The sequence below is a fragment of the Phaethon aethereus genome (assembly GCF_964289735.1).
Source record: "Phaethon aethereus genome assembly, chromosome: 1".
NCBI lineage: Eukaryota > Metazoa > Chordata > Aves > Phaethontiformes > Phaethontidae > Phaethon > Phaethon aethereus.
In genome coordinates, this window is record NC_138575.1 from 124,869,238 (window position 1) to 124,885,678 (window position 16,441).

General features: G+C 38.2%; 2 protein-coding genes across 6 annotated transcripts in view; one reads left to right on the forward strand and one right to left on the reverse strand.

The window, feature by feature from the left end:
- The window catches only part of CASK (calcium/calmodulin dependent serine protein kinase), a 226,309-nt gene that overhangs the window by 96,897 nt on the left and 112,971 nt on the right, over nucleotides 1–16,441 (forward strand). For all 5 annotated transcript variants that reach the window (XM_082009616.1, XM_082009618.1, XM_082009619.1 and 2 more), the window contains exons 4-5: nucleotides 1,868–1,945; nucleotides 3,137–3,209. In XM_082009616.1, the coding sequence (XP_081865742.1) occupies nucleotides 1,868–1,945; nucleotides 3,137–3,209 (151 nt within the window). The remainder of the gene's footprint in view (nucleotides 1–1,867; nucleotides 1,946–3,136; nucleotides 3,210–16,441) is intronic.
- Nucleotides 13,698–14,732, reverse strand: GPR82 (G protein-coupled receptor 82; the record flags this gene model as incomplete). Its single annotated transcript, XM_082005704.1, has 1 exon — nucleotides 13,698–14,732. One exon carries the CDS (start codon nucleotides 14,730–14,732, stop codon nucleotides 13,698–13,700), a length of 1,035 nt encoding a protein of 344 aa, XP_081861830.1.

The following is a 16,441-nucleotide window of genomic DNA, read 5'->3' on the forward strand; positions in this document are numbered from 1 at the left end:
AGTTAGTGTAAAGGAATGACACTCTTGGTTCAGTGTCTCGGCAACTATTGATACTGCTAAAATCTTGGGTGCCACTGGATCTTTATTCATCTGTAGTTTATAATAAGGCAGAGTGAAATGAGTCTTCGAAATGGTTCTGCTGCTTCACGAGAATGACATCTCCTAATTTTTGGTAGTTAATCATACATTTTGTATGTTCTACAGTGCTTGGTGTTGCTCAAGTTTCAGTTTTGTTTCCCATCTAGCTGAAATAAATTGTTGGGAGGAATCATTGAAAGGGAGATTGTCATGAAGGTTTTTTCCAGAGCTAGCTAAAACCAGATTTATGCTTTTCTCATGGAACCTGACCCCGTTACCACTATACAGTACTATATACAGTGCAGCACAGTATATTCTGAGTGATATTTAGTTAGGTGTACAGACTAGCTGTATGAAATTGAGCAAGACAGAAGAACTACAGGGGAAAAAACCTACAGAGGAATATATTGATGCAGTCATGGTTTGGCAATATGGGTTTTTGATTTGTGGGGCTTGTTAAATCCGGAGATGGTACCAGGTGCTGAAATAACTGTCCAGGAAATTTTTTTCCACCTACTTAGATGAATGTGCATTTCTTTTCATCACCAGTCTCTCTTATAGTTGTCAGTGCTCTGTCCACATGATAGTGTACTTTGCATGGGGATACCTTTTGGATTTATGTGGGAATTAAAGCTTCTACATATTGCTTGTGACTCCGTAAGCAGAAGTTTTGCATTGCAGGTGTGTAACAAAGCAAAAGTGATTTTATGCTGACATTCTGGATAGCTTACCAAAATGGCCTGATAATGTTGGCTCTCTAGATACCTTGCAAATTGTGCTTCTCCCCCCTGCCCCTTGAGTCTTTGGTGGAGAGGAAAAAGAAAATGTGTGAAGGCTGAAAATGACCTGTTACAACTGATATTTTTGCAAGTGCCTTGTTAAGCATGAATTATACTATGTGATTTTTATTGTTCCTATTAACTCTTGTTACACTCTCCTTGCCCCATCGAGCAATGAACATTTTTAGATATAAGTCTGCCTTAGGTTACTTACAGGAGAAAGAAAAGGAGGGCAGTTGTGCCACACAAGGCTGCTTTGGTTTTAGAGAAATGGTAGTCTAATTTTAGCCTAAGAACTATTAATATATGTGCATCCAGAAGTGTTATACTACTCATTGTGGGAAGTTAGGTTATCAGAAAGACTACAGACAATTAGGGAGAAAAGGAACAAAGTATCAAATATCAGAGCTAGTGGTATGTGTGCTGTCACTGTTTTCAGGTGCCTTGTGAGGCTGTGAGGTGTAAAATACTTTCTTGGCTCTTTAATTATCCTTATGAGAATGCTAACTGAAAAGACTATACTACATTTATAGAGTATTTTTTAAAGTCTTCATTTAAAATTCAGTTTGAGTAAGATTTGTGTATAACTACAGTATTTATTATAGAGTTTCACCTGTAATGCTCTTAAGAACACAACATAATACTGTGCATTAATTGTTAACTTGCAGAGCCTTCGTAGACAGGGCATTGACTTTCTGCTGTCCTGCACACCTTGTTCAATGAGCAGTTTAAGCAATAGAAGAAATGTTTGGTTTTGCTAATATTTTGAAAGAACAATATATACAGCATAAACAACATATACAATGACCTGAGGGGCATGACATGGTTAACCTGAGGCAAGCCATATTTTATTAGATGCTGGTTTAGTTAGTAATGCATTGTACATGTATCCAAAGTATTTTATGTAAGATTTATGTAAGTGGACTAAGTAGATTTTTTTTTTTTAAGCACTTTTATGTAATTGATTGTAGTTATCTGTCTTAAGCATTTTCCCTCTTTTTTACCTGCAGTATGGATGGAGCAGATCTGTGTTTTGAAATTGTGAAGAGAGCAGATGCTGGATTTGTGTACAGTGAGGCTGTAGCCAGGTATGTATTATAATTTTGATTAATCCCACAGGATAAATAGAAAAGAATGGAATATACTATTGCACAATGTAGTAGCTAAAAGTTGGAATACTATAAATAATCCTGTTTTCACAGTCTGAATGTTTATTACAGTGATTAGCATAATAAAGGTAGAATTTTGGAGCATTTTGTCATTTACTAGTTGTATATTTGGATGGAATTATTGAATAAAATAGTGTTTTACAACCAATACTTAATTCTTTGTCTTTGCCTTTTATGAATCTCTCATACGACATCATTAGGTGACTTGCCTGACAGGTGTGTTTTATTCAGAGTCTATATAATTGCAGAAGGACAACAAAACCCAATGTCCTAGTGGCATGATAATTGAGCTCAAAGCCCATGAGATTCTTTTTTTGCTTTTCTCAACACTGCAGATTTTTTAGCATCATAGAAGCCAGGTTGGAAGAGACATCAAGAGGTCTCTACTTCAGGCTCCTGCTCAAGGCAGGGTCAGCATTGCATTTGGATCATGTTGCTCAAGGCTTTGTTCAGTAGGGTCTAGAAAACCTCCAAGGATGGAGATTCCACAGCCTCCCTGTGCAACTTGGTCCAGTGCATAATTATGTTCCTAGAGAAAAATGTTTCCCTATAACCAGCTGGAACCTCTAGAGGACAAGGATTGCCTCCCTTAGCACATAAGTAATGCTCTGCCTGAAGCAGCACAGGATGCTGTTGGCTTTCTTGGCTTTCTAGTATGGTCAGTAATCTGTTAGTGGATCCTTTGGACACAGGGGAGAAGGAAGTTACTCTTCAATCTGCATCAAGCAAGCCAAAATCTCGGTTCCATCCCTTTCTAGATGAATCAGGCACTGATACTCACCTTTTCTTTCCTGGGTTTTGTTACAGAAAAACCTGAAGGGTCCTGACTTCCTTATCTTATGAAGCAGAATTACTGAACATTTGAAACCTTTACAAAATGGAAAATGCAGACTTTTCTAATTTTCCTTGGTTTCAATCATAATAATCCTCAAACTTTAGATTTTATTATTCATTATTATAAATACAAACTCTGTTCTACTGGACTTTGTCTACTTAAAGTTAAGTTGGTTGATTAGTTTTATATTGTTTGACTCTTAAAACTTAGTTTGTTATATGTGTATAGTAATTTTTCCTGCAGATTTGTCACATATGATGTCTTTGTTTTTTCAGTCATTACATGAGGCAGATATTGGAAGCTCTACGTTACTGTCATGATAATAATATAATTCACAGGGATGTGAAGGTAAGGGGTTTTAATTTTTTTTTTTATCACCACAATAATTCAAATTACTTAATTTTGATTTCTGTAATTTAGAGGAATGGCAAGCTGTAGAAAAGGAAGCTATACTTGTTGAGCTTGTGTTTACTCCTACTGTGTCATGTAAAATTAAAGCCCATCTCTAATTCTATCAGTATAGAACATTTAGGAGGTCTTTATTCAAATATTACATATATTTTTGCAACTTACTTTGAAAGTCAGTTTAATTTCTGGTGTTTTAATTTTAATATGAAATCTGCTTGTATTTTTTTTTCTTGTTAGGAAAGTGTGTATATAAATTAATTGTATAAATTCAACTGGAATTGGTAGATTAATGGCATCATTTTGACAGCATAATGACAGTCTTCATCCAAACTAAGATTTCAAAGAGATGTGCATGCTTAAATGCTACGATATTGGTAGTAGTATTTACTTTTTGCAAGCATTCTTAAACATTTATTATTATGAAAGTTTCTCTAATACAAAAAGGTTTGGGAGGAGAAATACAGTGTTTAAGAGCAGTGTATGTGCATACTCTTTTTGATATGGTCAATTTTCACAGAATCACAGAATCATTAAGGTTGGAAAAGACCCTTAAGATCAAGTCCAACCATCAACCCAACACCACCAGGCCCACTAAACCATATCCTGAAGTGCCATGTCCACAAGTTTTTTGAACACTTCCAGTGATGTGGCTCCACTACCTCCCTGAGCAGCCTGTTCCAGTGCTTGACCACTCTCTCAGTAAAGAAATTTTTCCTAATAGCTAGTCTAAACCTCCCCTGGTGCAACTTGAGGCCATTTCCTCTTGTCCTGTCACTAGTTACTTGAGAGAAGAGACCAACACCCACCTCACCACAACCCCCTCCCAGGTAGTTGTAGAGAGTGGTAAGGTCTCTCCTCAGCCTCCTCTTCTCCAGACTGAGCAACCCCAGTTCCCTCAGCCGCTCCTCATAAGACTTGTGCTCCAGACCACTCACCAGCTTCATTGCCCTTCTCTGGACACACTCCAGCACCTCAGCATCTTTCTTATAGTGAGGGGCCCAAAACTGAACACAGGATTCGAGGTGCGGCCTCACCAGTGCCGAGCAGAGGGGCACAGTCACTTCCCTCCTCCTGCTGGCCACACTATTTCTGATACAGGCCAGGATGCTGTTGGCCTTCTTGGCCACCTGAGCACACTGCTGGCTCATGTTCAGCCAGCAGTCAGGACCCCCAGGTCCTTTTCCGCCAGGCAGCTCTCCAGCCACTCCTCCCCAAGCACTGAATCGGGTTGTTGTGGCCCAAGTGCAGGACCTGGCACTTGGCCTTATTAAACCTCATACAGTTGACCTCAGCCCATCGATCCAGCCTGTCCAGATCCCTCTGCAGAGCCCTCCTACCCTCCAGCACATCAACAGTCCCACCCAACTTGGTGTCATCTGCAAACTTACTGAGGGAGCACTCAATCAGATCATCAATAAAGATACTGAACATGACCAGCCCCAGAACTGAGCCCTGGGGAACACCGCTTGTGACCGGCCACCAATTGGATTTAACGCCATTCACCACGACTCTCTGGGCTCGGCCATCCAGCCAGTTCCTCACCCAGCGAAGAGTAAACCCGTCCAAGCCACGAGCCGCCAGTTTCTTCAGGAGAATGCTGTGGGAGACGCTGTCAAAGGCTTTTAGTAAAGTCCAGGCAGACAACATCCACAACCTTTCCCTCACCCACTAGGCGGGTCACCTGGTCATAGAAGGAGATCAGGTTGGTCAAGTAGAACCTGCCTTTCATGAACCCATGCTGGCTGGACCTGATCCCTTGGTTGTCCTGCACATGGCCTGTGAGCACCCTCAAGGTGAACTGCTCCATGATCTTCCCTGGTATTGAGATCAGGCTGACAGGCAGTAGTTCCTGGCATCCTCCTTTTGTCCTTTCTTGTAGATGGGCATCACATTGGCAAGCTTCCAGTCTGGGACCTTCCCTGTTAACCAGGACTGCTGATAAATGATGGAGAGTGGCTTGGCAAGCTCCTCTGCCAGCTCTCTCAGTACTCTTCTGTGGATCCTATCAGGGCCATAGACTTGTGAGTGTCCAGGTGGCTTAACAGGTCCTTAACTGTTTCCTGCTGGATTATGAGGAGTTTATTGTGCTCTCCATCCCTGTCTTCCAGCTCAGGGGGATGAATACCCTGCGGATACCTGGACTGGCTATTAAAGAATGAGACAAAGAAGGCATTAAGTACCTCAGCCTTGTTCTCGTCCTTGGAGACAATGTTCCCTGCCATATCCAGTAGGGGTTGAAGATTTTCTTTGCCTTGCTTTTTGTTGTTAATGTATTTGTAAAAGCATTATTTGTTATCCTTTACAACTGTGGACAGATTGAGTTCTAGCTGGGCTTTTGCATTTTTGTCTCTGCTTGACGTGACAAGATCCTTGTACTCTTCTTGAGTTGTCTTCCCCTTCTTCCAAAGATGATAAACTCTCCTCTTTTCTCTGAGTCCCAGCAAAAGCTCCCTCTTCAACCAGGCCAGTCATCTTCCCCACCAGCTCGTCTTACAGCACATGGGGACTGCCTGCTCCTGCGCTTTTAAGATTTCCTTCTTGAAGACTGTCCAGCCTTCCTGGACCCTTTTGCCCTTCAGGACGGTCTCCAAGGGACTCTCTCAACCAGTGGCCTGAACTGGCTGAAGTCTGCCCTCCGGAAGTCCATGGTAGCAGTTTTGCTGACCCCTCTCCTTACTTCACTCAGAATCGAGAATTCTGTCATGTCATGGTCTCTAAGACCAAGACGGCTTCCAACCATCACATCTCCCACCAGTCCTTCTCTGTTTGTAAACAGCAGGTCAAGCAAGGCACCTCCCCTGGTGGACTCACTTACCAGCTGTGTCAGGAAGTTCTCTTCCACACTCGCCAGGAACCTCCTAGACTGTTTCCTCTCTGCTGTGTTATACTTCCAGCAGATGTTCGGTAAATTGAAGTCCCCCACAAGAACAAGGGGTAGCGATTGCGAGACTTCTGTCAGTCACTTATATAATATTTCATCCGCCTCTTCATCCTGGTTAGGTGGTCTATAACAGACTCCTAGCAGGATGTCTGCCTCGTTGGCTTTCCCCCTCCTCCTTACCCATAAGCACTTGACTTGGTCTTCACAATCGTTGATTTCTATACAATCAAAACACTCCCTAACATACAGAGCCACCCCACCACCTCTCCTTCCATGCCTATCCCTTTGGAATAGCTTATAGCCATCCATTGCAGCATTCCAGTCATGCGAGTCATCCCACCATGTTTCTGTGACGGTGACTAAGTCATACCTGTCCCATTGCACAATGGCTTCCAGCTCCTCCTGTTTGGTGCCCATGCTGCGTGCATTGGTATAGATGCATTTGAGCTGGGCTATGATTTCACCCCCTACTCCGGCATGCCACCCCTAGGCTCATCCTTAGTGAGCCTGGTTTTATTTCCTATTGTATTATTTCTATGGATATTTATGAAACTAGTTTATCCTAAAGTACTGTAATGTAAGTAATTGGGAGTTTTAACTTAAGTGGGTTTGACTCTCTTCAATTTGAATATACATATTCTTTGTTAATGTCATTGTCTAAGTTATTCCCTCTTGTCTAAGAGTTTGCTGTTATCCAAAGTGAGTCAAGCACTATAGGAATTAATGAAAATTCTAACGAGCTCCGATGGTGCAACTTGAGAAGTGAATCTTGGGTTTTAGTGAAAAGATTGAGAGAGGGTACACTGTGCTTCAAACTTCTACAAGTGATCTGTGAGGGAAGAGAGTACAGAAACTGAACTGATGATCCTCATTTAAGGAGTCATTTGGTCTTGTGTGCACAGGCGTTGCAGACCTTTCCCAATCTCTTTTTCCTTTCCTTTGAAAATTAAGAAAATTATTCCACACAATAGACTTTTTTTTAAGGTTTGGTGTTTTAAAAGTAATTTATTACAGCAGATTCTAAAGACGGACTCTTAATTGCTGATAGAATGTTTCATCTTGTTCTATCTTGAAGGTTTGAGATTCTTTTAATTGTTTATTGTTGATACCATATGGGAATTTCAGAATTAACATCATCTTTATGTTGCTGTGTCTTCCCGAGAGCTGCATCTGTTTTTGCTGGACCATGTTCTTGAATGAAAACAAATTTCAGTTTCAAGGGCCCATTTTATGGACTGTAATATGGGAATTTATTTTGCAGCTTATCAAGACTCTGAAAACTGTAAACTCACTGGTTTTATTAAATACCATCCTTAGAAATAAACCTGTTCAATTACATGAATGACTAAGAATTTTTAATGCATCAGTCTAAAGTAGTGCAAACCAACAGACAGTGTTTCGTCCTCAGACTAGCAGTGCAGAAACAGGGTTTGTATGTGGAACATAGAAAGCTAACTACAGTATCCCAGCTCTAGATGTCACTGTAGACATTGTTTTGGAAGGAAGTAGACTAAATGACCACTTTACAAGTTATCTGAATGGATGAAAGTGAATTAACAAAAATCATAAGGTTGATATAGTCACACGACATTTTTTTCTCTTTTACGCTTTCTGTGAATGTTATTTGTGAAGAACTGCAAAATGTTTGATCATTATCTGATGCACAGGAAAATTTGCACCTTATAGTCCCTTTAAGAATTAGGTGTCTTTTAGCTATTTTTGTGCTCCCCTAGCTCTCGACTGATAGGAGAGGTTAGACAGGAATACCTCAGTTTGCTGTACTCTGGTGCTGGAAGCTTCACTTGACTTGTGTAAGTGACAAGATCTACTAAAGCTTCTGGACCACTATGACTGCAGCCTATGATAAAGTCCTGTATGCTCTGGATTCACTTGCGATGACAGAATCAAAACATGAAAACTTTCACAAGATGGCCTGTAGTTGTCTTAATTTCCTTCACTGCTCTGTGAGCCCAGACGTTTCTTGTATATTTCTTTGTATATCATTTGAATCGCTTCAACATTTCTTAAAGGCTTTATAATCAGTGACATTTGCACCTTTGCTTCACCTTAAGTTAATGTGATCCTGCATTCATTCACTGCTTGGAAATTGGATTGTATGATAAGGAAAGTAGAAAATGCTAATGCAGTAAGGTTGAAAACTGAAGACGGCTGTTCATCAGAAATGTGAATGTCAAGAACTTTTTCTCTTGCCACGACATTTATTCCTATTCTGCCAACCTAGTGATACAGGACTCAGCCACTCATTTCATTCTTTCAGAATCTTGCTGTGAATACCCAGAAGATGGCTACCGAAAGTAGCAACATTGAAATGAGGTCTTTTCCAATGTTATTACACAGTAGTTCGTATGCAGAATTAACTTTATGTAAGAGAACAAAAAAAGGGAAATGGGAGTAATGCAGGTCTGAAATGAGATGCCTGTCTTTTTCCATAAAATCCTTTCTAGACTTTGAGTACCATTTGTCACTTAAGTCAGCCACTTTCTCTTGAGCTGTCGGTATTAGACAATAATGAAAGTATCATGTTAATATAGTCATTAAAAAGTGATGAGTGGAAGAGGACTTTTAAAACAGGACAAAGAAATAGGATAAAAATGGCTTATCTCTTTCTTCTAAATCTCCACTTCACTATAGTCTGTCCTGCAAAATAGTGTTTTCTCTTACTTCACCTTCAGGAATAAGAAAGTAACAAATTGGGTTAACTCTGCATTAAAGTGTTTTTTCTCTTAACATAAGTACAACTGAAGGTAGTTCCTTTGTATATGACAACACATTTATTACAGGTGATAATGCATACCATGAGATTTAATGGAATGAAAAACAAGTAACCAAAATGTGCTCTGTAGCTGTAATCTTTCTTTAAGACAAAATTTAATAATATGCCTCTGCAACTCCTAACTGCGAAGGATACCACTGATCATTGAACTTCCTTAAGATCTGTGCAATAGAATTATTTTCATAATTATGATTTTAAAAGCTGAAAGTGGTGGGTTTGTTATAAATAGGTGAACTTGAGTATTCCCGATCCGTATGGCAGTTAGTGTGGTGAAGAGTACCTAAAGCAGCATTGCGCATTTAGCACAGTCTCATTTGGTCAGCATTCAATATTTTGAGTTGGTATATTCTCAGTGTGTGGGAAAAGTTGCCTTATCTTGTCTTGACAGTTTCACTGGGTTACCTGTTGGTGAGAGGATAGACTAACATTGATCTTGGTAGAAGACTTTTGTGTTAGTTATTGAAAGTAGAATGTGATTCAGCTTAAGAAATATACTGTTTAAGCATTGTATAAGTTATGAAGCAGGACAGTGTTCTATAAAAAGTGCATTTCTTCAGTGTTTATTGCAGATTTTTTCACGTGTCCATTTTTACAATAACTTCAATTGAATGTTTTTTTAATCAATAAAACATCAAGAGGTTTTACAATCTTCTGTTATCCTATACTGTAATGCTTATGTAGTATTTTATTTTATACAGTTGCCAAAATCTTGTTATACCTTTTAATAGATGTAGGTTTATCTCAGTAGGTATGAATGCTTGTTTCCAAGATGTGATCATCTAAATAGATAAATCTGCTAAAGCAAAAATATCATGGATTCTGCCTTCTCTGCTGTTAAGATTCAGTTCAGTATTTCTGTGACTGGAAGTAAAAACTTCTTCCAGAGAGTATGTCTCAGCGTTATGCACTGTGTTGTGTGTCATATATGAATTTCAGTTGGTCCAGGTGACTTGAGACTTCATCTGTGAATAGATACTGCGTGTTGATTTATGTGCTATACAGAACTTAATTAACCATATGAATTCTGAGAGTGCACTGAGTTACCACTTCTGTCTTTCATTGCCTAAACTACTTGTAGTTAGGCACTTCAGATTTTGCCAGTAGAGTTCAAGACTCTTATACTTCTGCTTTTTAGGTATATCTAGAAAGTGAGTAAGGCTTGTACATGTGCGTTTATGTACGCTTATGTAAGCGTATATTCAACTATATAAAAAATAACTGGAATACAAATGTTCTTTAAGACCATCTTCTCTTTCCAATCTTTGAATATCCAAAACCAGAAATCTGTTGCATGTTACTTTCCTTCTATTCTTTTCAGTTTGGTGTGGAACCTGCTTTATGCTATTACTGACTGGGCACAGTCAGTAATAACTGGTGCTTTTTATGTATTTTCTAGACGTTATTATATCCTTGAGATCCAGTAGCAACTGCTTGATGAGGATTTTGTTACATATTAAATTGTTAAAAGGTTATTAAGACTGCAAAATCAATAGCAGAGGTATAATTAAAGTGTCCTATCTGGCCATGTTTTTCTGAGGAGCATATTCAATGCAGAAGTTAAGAGGTTCCAAGAATAAAGCTTTCAGTAATTTTTCCTCAATGTTTCTTCAGGCAGTACTTTTTTCCCCCTGTTTATGTCCACTCCTGTGCATATGCTTCCTATCTCAGTCCCTATTTCTTGTTTTGTCCTGCTCTTTTCCTAGTGCACTGTTAGCTGGCTGCTGGGTGTTCAGAAGCAGTTTTACTGAGAACTATATTTGTGCTGCTTGGCCTACTTAGAGCTCAACATCTACATGCTTTCTGATCAGGAAGTTTATATACTCCAGTCATTTGCCAAGCCAGTCAGAAAACATGTATCTTCTGATCGATGAGCTGGCCATCCATGCAGCACATTTGAACAGGTAAACCAGAAACTTGCAGTCTTTTAAACTGCTTTGCAAACCATGTGCTGTGTATATTTGCGTTAGGATTTTGTGTTCCCTGCTATGGAAATGAATTTTTTTATTTTTATTCTACAATTCACAAGTCACCTGCTAACTTCTAAGTTGGCACCAGGGTGTCTAAGCAGTGCAAGAAGTTTAGCACATGAGCTGTGTTTTGCTGAAGTATGTCTCTGTCTCTCCCTCATGCGTTTCTGTTTTGGGGGATTTTTCCTCCCTTAACTTTTCTGTCAAATGCTAGACCAATGTATTATTCATTTTGTAGTTTCTCAAATTGCCTGTACTGCATGAAAGCTTTTCCATTGTTTAAAATAAGAAAAACTTTGATGCAATTCAAAAATTTAAAGGAGACATCATCTTCAACAGACTACACAGGAAAAAAGTAAAGTATATATAATTTTTTTGGTATTATGCAGAAATGGTGGAATCAGATCTTGCTAAGAGTCTATCACAAAGTTATATTTGATTAGTAGTTTCCAAAGTTTCATCTATTTTCTTTCCTTTTTCATAAATGCAGCACTGGGGAACAAGTGGTTGTGACTAGAAAAGTAGAGAAAGAATGACTTAAGCCATAAGAAACGCTACCATAAGAAACTGTATCAAGAAAAACATCCACAGGCAGGCACAGTTGCATCCCTTATAAAATGTGTTTAAGGAAGGACAGAGGCGGTGGGTCGTCAGGTTGGGCCTGTGCAAATTATAAGAACGCATTGGTAGTAAACAGCTTTTCTCCAACAGACTTAATGGCTGCTGATCTAAAACCAGTCATCTAAGCAGCGCTGTGCCGTCTGGGGAACTTAAACTGCTCAGTTCAGTCTGTAGTTACTTCGCCATTGTGTTGTGCAGTCGAACACTCACCCACACAAACCTGCTTCCCATGCTCAAGGACTGTGTTTGCAGAGCAAATTTCCTACAGCACTTTGTAGAATTGGACCCTGAAGCTGCCCACATAAGGTTTTTCCATAGGGCGTATGCTACACATCACATGGGAATCCAGTGAAAGAAGTAATCACTAAATTCTCTTATCATGGGTAACATTGTATATTACCTATGATTTTCTGTCTTTTCACTTGCATCTTTATTTAACTTCTGCAGAACACCAAGCAGCTATCAGATGGTATGAATTCTTGGGGTCCCTCTTAGAGAAAACCTAATATTTTGTGTCTACTGGGACTTTGGTTGGTTTAGTGTACCTGTCATGGAACTCAGTAGTTGGGTTGGGAAGACAGAATTGCTCACTACTTTTTATTGTGAAGTTTTGGATGAGTGATAGGATTTCTCAGAATACATAGTATTTTATAGCACTTTCTACGCTCCCTAAATTCCTCTTGATCTCAGTTGCAGAGAAGACTGTACAAGGGAAGAGACCATTATGTAATCTTAAGTGTCTTCTACGGAAATGATTCAAAATAATTGAAATCTCTACTTAAGTCATCATGGTATTCTAACTTCTACAGTTAAACTTCGACATTTAAAAAAAACAAAAACAAAAACACACACAACAAAACCCCAACCACAAAACCTCCTGTTTTGCACTGCTGTCATACTGTTAATGATCATTAAATGTTTATCACTGAATATATTTTGTATACTAGTAAATAATAAGCATTTATGCCTTCCTGATTAAACTACGGAATTTACCTCACAAGATTAGACTAGGAGTATGGAAATTCCAACGATTTGTTTTGCTGTTTGGGTTTGTTTTTTTTTTTTAATCCTAAGTAGTACCAGAGGTTAGAAATAACTGTATGTATGCATTTCATCCATTCATAAGCACACAAAGGCTGCCTACCAATAAAGAAGCCACTGCCTCAGCTGTTGAACATGACTGCTGTGGATAAGACTGTGAGAAAAATGATTCCTGCCCAAGCTACAGAGCATGTATAAAACCCATTCTTCTCAAACACTAAGTAAAATCCTAGGCCCCCAGAGTTTCTCTTCATCTGTGGATACTTCACCCCTGCAGGTTATCCATCACCTTCAAAACTTTCTCTTCAGGGTCACCCAGCAGATGTAATTTCAGTAGCACTGTGGCCATGACAGAAAATGTCAGAGCAGGGTGATAAATTAGTTAAATCTTAAATCTGAGATTTCTGCTATTTTAGTACAAAGCTGTAGTAAATCTTTTTCTGTGAAGGCTAGAATTTTAAAAGTGCATCATTTCTTAACACAGTTTTTTACTCCTAAAAATACAGTTAGTATAGCAAAACCCTAATGTGATGGACATAGCTAAAGTAATGGCATTTTTCAGAAACTTTAGAATAAGATGCCATCAAGAACTTTTCTTTATGCAGTGAATAGTTTTAGTATCTCATGATGCATTCCCCATTAAAAAAAAAAAGTAATCACCCTTCCACCCAAATACTCCTGAACAAAAAATACTTCTTAATCTTGAATGTGTTTTATAGCGCTCTCTGCCTGCTTCCTTAAGCCTTTAATACATGGTTTAGCCACTCCAGAGAAAATGTATGTGCTTTGTTCAGCCTTTTTTATAAAGGAAACCTGTGTCCAAAAAGAGAACTGGGTCCTCAATTTCAGCCTAGTTTCTGCCTTCTTTCTTGTCTATTTAGGTAGAAAACACTGTCCATATGTCAAACATAAAATGTGCAATGTATCCATCACTTGGATTCATTTGGATGTATATGTTGGATTTATATGGCTAATGTTGGTGTAGCAAGCAAGATCATCTGAAAAAAAGTTATGAGTAATATGTTATAATTTTATTTCAATATTTACCATTTCATATCAAAGTCTGGTTAAAGGTCGTTAAAATGGGTTTATTTTATAGTCTACTAAAATCTTTCCATATTCCTTCACATTTCAGGAGTCTCTTCAGTGAACATATCAGCTTTACGTTTGTGGTGTTCTGGTGTGGATTTTGTAAACAGGCCATACAGACTTTTCTTAAATGTTTGATCTAGCAGAAGGGTTATAACTGGATCTAAACTACTCTTAGCAGCAGCAAGACAAGTAAGGAAATTTTTAATTTCCACTAGATAGTTTAACCTTGGGCAGTCATTATTTGTAAGCAGTACATAAAAAATTGGCCTAAAAATATGATATGGAAGAAAGCAGACAGTTAATATCATCTGTATGACAAGAATGTTTCTTTTCACTGTTCTGTAAATTAGGTGTTTTTCTCCAATACAGGTATTTTTTTGTATTTTACTCAGATGTCTGGTAAGAGAATAGTATGACAACAAAACAGTCATAAAAGATACAAAAAAACATGCAGTGGCAAGAGAAGCTGCAATCATTGCAGTAAATTCACCAGCTTCTACCCTGATGTTGTAGCATCTATGAAATTCTTCTGTAGCCCTTGCCTGGACATTATATGTTATAGCTGTTACCGTTATGCAGAGCACAGTAAGCCATATAATGATGCACAAATATTTAGCAAATTTTGGCTGACGAAACTTTTCAAGTACACGTCTGTAAAAGTTTTCATTAACTGCTTGAGAACATTGTGTGTCACTATTTTTCTTCAGTGTTGCATACTGACTTAGAGCAGTTGAACATAAAATTATAATCGTAACATACATACTGACGTGCATAATGAGAGTCCCAAGGTGATTTGCTATTCTACATGCGACAGAGTCGTAAGTCCATTGGTACCCTCTTGCAAAATACGCAGCCAGAAAAGGCATAGTGCTACATACAAGTAAATTTGCAGTTACAAGGTTTACCAGGTAAATGTATTGTGTTCTTTTTGTGGGTGCTCGCCTTGAAAGTAGCCAGGCAGAGAGAATATTTCCAAAACTTCCAGCAGGAAATAGGAAAGAGTAGATGACTGGTAGAGCTACAGTAGTAGCTAGTGATGGCTGAAGAAGGCATGTTGAATTTCTCATTTATGCCGGTATTTCTTGAATGAATGGTCAGAGCTGAAACACAATTAAAAGAATTATTCTTCTGTAATGTGCATCTAACATCTTTTATATTTTTTGCTCTTATTTTAACTGTTCCTTTTTCTCCCCTACTTTTCAGTGTTACTAACTGCTGTTTGTCTTCTGGGGCTATCATCTTGAGTTTGCATGAGGTTACTGCTTGGGTGTTCTCTTCCACTGAGATTTTGTGAAGGAAAGTCATCTGGTGTTAAACCCCAAAGATTTTACATGCATAGAATGAAATAAAATAAATGAGGAAACAGAAGATTCAAGCTAGGGTCTGACAATAACTTGTGTGGTCTTGGTTTATTTCTCAGTCTTTTGGAAAATCTGTAACCTACTTTGGAAACCACCTCTAGACTATTTTAGATTAAATAAGCAAAGCAAGTGCAAAGTATTACTTTAATTGCCGAAATGCAGAGGAGTACCCTGTACCTCCATATAAGTACAAACTAAACTGTGCATGATGCAGGAATCTGGGTAGATGCATTTATTTTGTACTGATGTCTGTATCTAATGTTAGTTTGTTCAGAGCTCTAATCTTAGATGTACTTTTTGCATAAACAATTCAATCTGTATTTTTAAACATACAAAATGGTTGTTGAAAACTGCAATATATTTATTTTTTCCAAGTTCAGTTTTCAATCTTTTCTCAATTTCCAGGCTGCAAACAGGAACCAAAGTTCTATACAATGACTGGCATTTCAGCTTACTAAATTGTAGTGAAGAGAGATTTTCTTGTACGGATACTACTTTAGTGAAAGCTAGCTTTTGTTCCATATAAAACCATATGGAAAAAAATAACAGATTTCAAACTTACAGACTGGTAATAATTTCTTTTTAGACAGCTGTAAGCAAATGAACTGAGATGCCAAAGAGGATTCTATGATAAAAAGCCCAGACACCAAGTTGATTAGATAGCAAAAAGTTGTAAAATTCATATTTAAAAATTATACTTTGACAACTTGCAAATTAAACTAACTTTTATAACTGTTGCATTTTAGTGTACATTAAGTCCCTTATGGATTGTTGAACCAAAATGTATTAAATTCTTTTATTACAATGAGTTACATTCACAAAGTAATGTTTAATTCAGTCATTTAGAAGTCTAATGATCATTTTTGTGTCAATGCCTAAATTCTGACAGGTAAAACAACAAAGTAGTAGTTTTAAGCTTACCTATGCAAGCTGCAGTCACCTTTCTTTGCAGAGAGGAAATTTTTCTGTCTGATGTCCTTTTTATCTCCACTGCTCCAATGAAAAGGATGATAATTGAATCTGGAAGGTACAGTTAAGAACAATATCTCTCTGACATAAGCAGGTTTTCAAAATGTACACTTTTCTTTTACAGTCTCAAAAAGCAGCTAGGCATTTAAAGTTCAGGCAAGATGATGTTGTCTATGCAAAAAAGATTTTGAAATTACATCAGGATGCAGCTCCATTAGAGAAATAAAAAGAATGCGATAGTGTGGAAGAGTGATTTTAACAGTCCTTTGGTCAGGCAGGTATGGCACAGAAACACCTTACAATCCTTTATATAGTGCTTTCCTCTTTGCGGGGTGGAGCGATTGTTACTGTCGTTCTCTTTAGGACTGCCTCCTTTCCAGAATGGGAGTGGGGGAGAAAGTTGCTATTTTATGCATGAAAACTTGTATTTTCAATGGCATTAAACT